General features: G+C 37.1%; 1 protein-coding gene across 6 annotated transcripts in view; it reads left to right on the plus strand.

Moving 5' to 3' along the window:
• LOC112055740 (NUAK family SNF1-like kinase 1) overlaps window positions 1-7,923 on the plus strand; it is a 50,291-nt gene extending 42,368 nt beyond the window's left edge. For 3 of the 6 annotated variants that reach the window (XM_024095943.2, XM_024095966.2, XM_052882567.1), the window contains 3 exons: window positions 342-421; window positions 2,430-6,168; window positions 6,600-7,923. In XM_024095943.2, coding sequence (XP_023951711.1) covers window positions 342-421; window positions 2,430-6,168; window positions 6,600-6,660 — 3,880 coding nt within the window. In that variant the 3' untranslated portion in view covers window positions 6,661-7,923. Of the gene's footprint in view, window positions 1-341; window positions 422-1,861; window positions 1,960-2,429; window positions 6,169-6,599 lie in introns of those variants that run through there. The other 3 variants (XM_052882568.1, XM_052882570.1, XM_052882569.1) reach the window with 2 other exon arrangements.
• Window positions 7,924-7,958: the final 35 nt, after the last annotated feature.

Genomic DNA, 7,958 nt, shown 5'->3' on the forward strand with positions numbered 1-7,958 from the left:
AAACTGCGAAGAGGCGGCGCGGCGCGCAGCTGCTCGCATCGCGCGCTGGGAGAGGGGTTGAGATATGGGGAATGAAGGTTCCGTTACACTCTCCGACGGTTCATTAATGTCATCTTCATTAGACTCGTCATCTTGTAAGCAAACCGAACTAATGCTATCTTGTCCCAAGTTTGTTAAGTTTTATCACGTGTGTTTTAGTCGTGTTTCATAATGAATTAATATGAATAACACTCACGATAGTGTAAGTTCTAAAAAAGCCTTAGTAGCTTACCGTCATAGACTGTATCTCCATCAATATGTCGTGTGTTGTACGAACTGTGGTGACCGCTGTCGTGTTGCAGACGCGAGGGCTGGGGCTCGCGCGAGCTGCACGCGCCGTTCGACTCCATGTTCAACAAGGCGCGCTCGCCGATGCCGCGAGGTGAGTCGCCGCGCGCTTCCGCACCCGCTTACCCCCCACTGCCCACTACCTAGTCACTCACGACGAAAACGTTGCCAATACATCACCCGCCTTTGCGCTTTATACATACGAGTACGAGGGGCCATTGACTTGTGAGCACGCTACTTGGGTAATGTCATGCCAATATGTGAATATCGCACTGTTTTTGGAGCACTCGCTTTCGCTGTAATTTTTTTTATTTCGTAAAAGAACTATACATATTTGGGAGTTTGTACACAGATCTGCTCATGTAGTCTATTTTCGTAAAGTAATTATAAATATTTGGTAGTTTAACCACAGATCTAGTAAGTTAATTTGTACAAAAAATCAGCTCACTAGGAATTTTCCCCAGATAAAACTTAAAACAACTGGATTACATGTTGTTTTTCATTAGTCTAAGCAAATAGAATGCTGAAAACACTAGTATACGATTAAAATTATTTAAGGGTACATAATCTAAGAAGTCTTTTAAGTATATAAATCATAAAGGCTCAGAATCTTATAAGTATCGAAATATTGGACATTAAATAACGTACAATTTGTTTTTAATTGTAAAAAGTTTTCCTTAATATTATAACTATAGAAAAAAAATATATAAATGTAGATGATGAAATGATGCTTACTTTAGTAGAAGTAGTGTATTATGCACAGCGATAATTCACGAAAATGTAGTATTCGAAACAACGCTCCGCACGGCTGATCTCACAATACAGCTCGCTTCACTAAACAAATCGATTAACTTGTCGAAATCCCGCGAAGTCCCCATAGATACGAACGCATCGGGCATTAGTGACGTTTTCTGTCGTAGGTGCTCTATATAACAACATAAATTATAACGGGCCAAGGCCAATGCACTCGACGTCGCCTTGGCTATGGTCCGTTACAGTTTGTGTGATTTTAGAATTTATTAACATTCAATTACTAAATATAACTTTTTTTGCATTGTAGTGTTTTATATTGTTTTCATAAAGCATTCTTTGTGCAGGTTTTTGACTTTTTCCTACCCGCTAACATTAGCAGGAAAATGTTGCATCGCTGTCGATCATCACGAATTCATTATAATATTATTGTGTAGTTACAAAATTGCATGAAGTGTTCAAAAGGGCATTTATTTTTCTCATCGCATAGTCAATGCCGAGGCAATGCAGTATTGTTTGAATGAAGTAGAATACTTTTTTTTTATTTTTGTAAATGTTTACAATCCCTATATGTCAAAATCGGAATCTGTGCCGGTCCCCGAAGTTAATGAATTTGTTTGGATTCACTGCCTCAAACGTAGCTAGTCGATGTGGTATGTGGTAGTACAGCGTCCGCTAGCTCGTCCGCTCGGCAATGGTCGGCAGTGGTCGGCAGTGGCAGCAGTAGGTAGTGCTGGAGGGCGGCAGCAGAAGCGGTAGTGAGGTTGTGTTGGTGTGGTTGCAGTTGGGTTGCGCGTTACACTGCATGCTCCGACCAAATCTACACTTCACAGCGGCACCGGCCCCGACCACAAACCCACTACAAACGACACGCAAGAATAGGTACTAAACTATTTATTTTCCTCATTTGTGTTTTTTTTTGTGTTACGCATCGCGCGTTGCGGCTGTTGTCAGAGTACGGATGCCTCCGTTATGTTGAATCGCTGGTGCAATATTAATTTAGTACGCATTCTGGTAAATCACTTTTGATCCGAAAAGCAACATTTTAATGCATATTTGTATTTTGGTTTTGCATATTCGCTTTTCGTTTGGAATTAACGTTTGAATTAAAACATACTAAAACTAAATTTTTAACTCTTCGCTAGTCGCATCGGTGTTTCGCATCTTTCAGTAACGTAACAATTTTTTTTTATCTATCTCGAAACTATCACGATCCATGCCGGTTCGCTACCGGCAACGGAAGCATTAACGTGTCAATTCACTATCGGTGTAACGAAAGACGACACTGTAAATATACCATACTAGCGAACGTCATGCATGATGGAAAAAGTGTGTTTTCGATTGCATTGCAGGTAGTAGTAAGAAAACCGCCAAGCACCAAACGAGAGCCTCGCAAACCACGGACGCGACCGACGGGCTAGATCTGTCCGACCTGGATCTCAGTTCTATAGAGTTTTCGGAGCGCGAGATGCAGGCGCTGTCGGGGCTGACGCCGGCGCTGTCGCGGCGCCTGCAGAGGCAGCTGCTCGCGCACCTGCCGCCGCAGGCCGCCGCGCGCCTGCGCCGCACGCTCTCGCTGCACGCCGCCAAGCCCGCCGCCGCGCGCCCGCCCTACGCGCGCAGCCACTCCGCCTCCAAGACGCTCGACGCGCGCTCCCCCGACGACTCGTCAAACGACCCATCCGTCCAAACGCAACACCCGTCGTCAAACGACGCAAACGTCACCAACACAACAGAACAGATAGAAAACGCCGCAAAAGAGGACCGCCTTGTAATTGACTCTGAAATGAAAACGCTCGAGGAAATAGATATACCTTCAAAAGCTTCAAAAGTAAATGCCGAAGTTGACGTTAAAACTTCAAAAGAAAAAGAAGTTCCTGTAGATGACGAATCCGTGATTGATATAAAAACTATAGATTCCGCGGAAGTAAAAACCGCTGAAGATAATAAAGCTTCCGACGATGTAAATCTTTCCGCGCGAGTAGATACCCCTGAGACGAAGTCTGGCCTCTGTGATATAGCACGATTTAAATCGGAAGATGCTTCTTTCTCTGCACCTCAGTTCTGTACTCTTCCTCGTCTCAGACGACGTTCGACTCTCAGCAGAGAATCTTTGTCTCCGACTTCTGAATTCGGCTATGGATCAGCAAAATTGGAATCCTTAAGCAATGAATCCGTTGGATCTAAAAATGACTGTATCCGACGCACCCCGGATCGTCCTTTATTAAGTAAATATTTGGCACCAGAACGACATCTCTCTTTAGATGAGACGTATTCATCGGACAGTGGTAGTATTCTTTCGGAACCTAGCTACATTGCAGCTTATGGAGCACCTGCACTAAATAACACACCTGGTTTAGGATTTAGGCGACACTCTCTGCGTTTAACTGGAGATCAACCTAAGAAACGTATTTCCAGATTCCTACGATCAGACTTCTTTGATACGTCAATGGATGATAGTATATATGCTAAACATAAAAAGGAGAAAGAATTGGAAACGCAAAAAATTTTAAAAGAAATTAGAGATAAGAAAAATAAATCTTTAGAATCTGCATCTAAAAGCCCTAACGAAACGCTTGACGAACCTGAGTCTAAAGATGATTATTCTGTGAAAAAATGCCTTTCTCCAATAGGTAATTTACTACTAAAAGATCGTAGTCGGTCTACCACGCCATATTTTCCTATATTAGACAACATTAAAGAAAGTAGTCTGGATTCTAGTACCATTACGTCCGAGCAAAACCAGAGTGATGATTTTAACCAACAATCAGTTCTAACTGCGCTGAACAAAGAATCAAAGATGATCAGACCCAAAAGCTACCCTATTAAAAGTTTTGATTTATATGAAGATACAAATCAAAAAAGCACCTTGGTAGAAAGTTGTAAAAATCCAGATAATGATGTTGAAGATAAAAAAATAAATAGAGAATCAAAGTTATTACGGCCTAAAAGTTATCCTACTAGTACCCCTTCTCCTGAAAAAGTGTGTGTAAATCGAAATTTGAAAAAAGATGATACAAAATCTCCTAAAGAACTTACTAACACTGAAAATAAAGCAGATGTAGAAGTAAGTTTTAGTGTAACATTACCAAAAAAATTTAAAACTACAGCTCAGTCGGATTCACAAAAAAAACTTGAAACAACAGATCTACATGTTGATTCTAAATTAGAAAGTATTAAAGAAATTGATTCCACTTTAACTTTAAAGAAGTATCAAGTTGTCAATCAAACAGACGATAAGACTGAAAAGGAATGTAACACAAATGAAATTCAATTAAAGAATGTCAAAAATGAATGTGTGAAAAATGGAATCATAAAGGAAGAAACAAAATCGAATTCTACAGACAATCAATCGGCCGATAAAAAGGGAATAGTTAAGAAAAAAATTGTAAAAAAGGTATCTATTAAATCAAAGACTGATTCAAATGCAAATGATACCAAAGCAACTGATGAAAAGAAAAAGGTTACAAAAAAAGTGAAGGAAAAAGTGAATGACGAGAATGCAAAAACTGCTGCACCGAAGAAGAAATCTGTATTTCAATCCATTGGACAAAAGTTAGAAAAACTTGCATCGTCTAAATCGAACTCTCCTGAAAAAAATTCTAATAATGACACAGCTACTAATGAGTCTATTAAAATCAATCGTACCCAAAGAGAAAATTCGGTTCCTGTCAATGTCGATCCTCCGACTGAATCTAATTTAATTAAGCGAGCAGTTACAATAACTGATGTTGCAGCATTGGATAATCAAAACATTACACAAAACAAAACAACTGTTTCTAAAGTTTTAGGTCTATTTAAAAAGTTTGAACCTAAGGATAAAAATATTAAACCTGCTGAAAAAATAAATACAGAGACTGGAAATGTTACCCTTAAAGAAATATTACATAAACATGATAACGCAGTGGATCATAGTTTAGATTCCGAAGAAAAACCCAAGCGGCCAACTTCGTTACTGTTAAATGGTTTAGGTCGTAAAACTCGATTAAATAGGACCTCAAGTGACGCTGGTAATGCAGTAGATGAGAATGACGAATATTTAGTAGTTAAGAAAGAAAATGATTCCAAAAACATTAAAAATTCTTTAAAATTAGATTTTTCTAGACTGCCAAGAGTTAAGAAAATAGTTCCTACTAGTCCTGTGATAGAACCACAAATTATGAATAGTTCTAGTGTCGAGAAGAACGTTGAAGTAAATTGTTTGCCAGAAAAAAATGGAAGTATTCCGGACGGTTCTGCTAAAGAAGATATAGCTGATCTACAGAATCGAAGTCGATCACGAAGCAGGTCTACATTTTCTAATTCCGATGTCAAATCGGAATCTAGTGGTCTTAAAGAAAAATATTCTCTGCCTGACAGCACCACACATCACATTCCTCTGCGAAGTCTCGATTCTATTAGTCCTGAAAAAGAAGATGTTGTTGATAGAATTCGAAGAAAAAGTTTTTACTCTCGATTTAACGAAAAGAAACAAAGGCGAAAAAGCAATTTAGTGGGTCCCGGGGCAATCGAATACGATCCCCTGGCAAGAATACATTCTCATTCAAATGAATCGAAATATGACGCATCACCATCTTCGCCTGGGAATTATGATTTGTCGCCTGGTTTATCGGTTGGGTCGGACATATCGCCCTCTACGGAACGCTATAGATCTTTACTTACTGATTTACCTTCGACAAGAACCAGTTTGAGGTATGATGGCATAAATGATAAAATTGATATGTACAGATCCCTCGACCGGAATGATTTCAGAAAGCATCCAGGAAGAAGTTACCTTGATTACGATCAACCATCTTCCTATAGCACAAATAGATACGCCAGGACGAAATCATTGTTCGACAGTTCAGATACCGGCGAAGATCAATCGTTCAGTCTGACTAAAGAACCGCACAAATACAATCGTACCAACTCCTTATTTTCTCCAGGAAGTTATGCAACTTACAGACCGAAGCGAACTAGAAACTCCGCTATAATACTCAAAGAAAGTGAAAAGGAGCCTAGTCCAGAGAACATATTGGATAAAATAAGGCAAAGAAAGATTTCTATCAGCGTTACGAGAAAATCTGATTCTGAAAAGGACTCAGTGCCTAGGTGTGTATACTTCCCAGTTTATTAATTGTAACGTAAATAATAATTATAAATAACTGTCCCAGAAAAAGATTTTTCTCTGTGCACGCTTCACGCTTTTGAATTAAATTTTACGACACTAATGCTTAAGTTTTAATAAACAAAAGGTACCTTATAAATAAATAATTGTACATTTTATAAAATAGGTTTTTATTTATTGTGTAGCCATAGTCAGTATAAATTATCATCATCTAATGAAACACAACTTTTACAAACGCTCAGAACACAAATTCAAATGCTCCGTTATTAACGAACAACTTCATTTGGTAGATCTATTAACGATATTTATTGTAAATTCATTGCACATTTTTTATCATTACAAATATCACTGGAACAAACTGAAAATGGTAACAATATTAATAAGTATGAACTTGAGAATGGTATTTCACTTTCAGATCCATTGACTCACCTAAAGGCGAAAGCGACTGTTCAGAACGCTCTTCGAAGGTTGACTGAGAGGCGCTACTGATGTTACTGTCGACCATAGCGTTTCCCTATTGTTACGCATTTCGTAAAATTTAGCTATTCACAGGTAATCTTAAAATACGATGTTATTTCGAATCTCTAAAATAATTTAGTTGTTACATTTAGGTCAGAATCTCCTCAAAACTCCACTGTTACCTTTTCTTTACAAATAATAAGTATACTTACAATTTTAAACTATTAAAACTTCTTGCCAATCCTATGTAGTTTACATCTGCGAAGTTAGATCTTAGACTGATTAACACATGAAAAATTAATTTTAGAATGGCACGAAATATGGTGCGTCATTTTGTCGCTATTTTTAGCGCTCGTTAATATCAATAGTTGTCATTGCTTTGTAGTATATAATACAATCGACTTACAAACAATTGATATTCACACAAAATCGTTTATTTGATGTATTAAGTAGTACAGATAATAAAATTGCACTACATTATTTATTCGACGAGAAGTTTGTTAGGAATATACAACATTTTGCAAGTACATATGTATAACATTTTTTGAAACTTTTAATGTGAATTGATCTTATGTGCCTTTCTATCATAAGCAACTGGATTTGATACTCGGGTTCATTGAAATGAAAATGACACAAGTTTTAGTGTTTTTTGCACAAATATTTTAACTCAATATGTCTAATTTTAATTTCTTTTTAAATATTACTATCGATTGTTGGTAAACTAAGTCATTTTTAAGTTTAAATGTTATTTAACCATAATATTGTAATGACTGCTTAGTCAAATTGAAACAGTAATCGAATAGAATGGTGCTTAGTTGAAGGTTTTCTTAGGAATAATTCGTATATTTATAGAAGAAAGTTACTGTCACATACATGGACGTTTACATAGGTAATATATAAATAGCATGTTTTCGAGTGAAAAGAATATATTTTGTTAGTAACCAACAAAAGTATTTTTAAGTGAAATAGTTACTGTTTTTCATTTGTTGCCATTGTTGTCATCTCTAAACCTATTATATTATTATGTCAGTGAAAACTAGTCTGTGTAAGGCGTCCGTAAAGCAATAATATTATCGCGACTCATTTTTGTATTTTTAGATTTTGACATTATTTATTACTATTTATCATTACTCTAGAATCGTAATGGTTATAATTATTATTTATTAGTGTGTGGTGATTAATAATATTTTGTAATAATAGTTAATACAGACTGTTTTGAATGTTATAATTGCTATCACACACGTTTTGTATTGAATGTGAATAAATTATAGTTGAGAAAATACGGCTTTTATTTTTCAAAGGAAACTTTGGCCAA

The sequence above is a fragment of the Bicyclus anynana genome, chromosome 7 (assembly GCF_947172395.1).
Source record: "Bicyclus anynana chromosome 7, ilBicAnyn1.1, whole genome shotgun sequence".
NCBI classification, from domain to species: domain Eukaryota; kingdom Metazoa; phylum Arthropoda; class Insecta; order Lepidoptera; family Nymphalidae; genus Bicyclus; species Bicyclus anynana.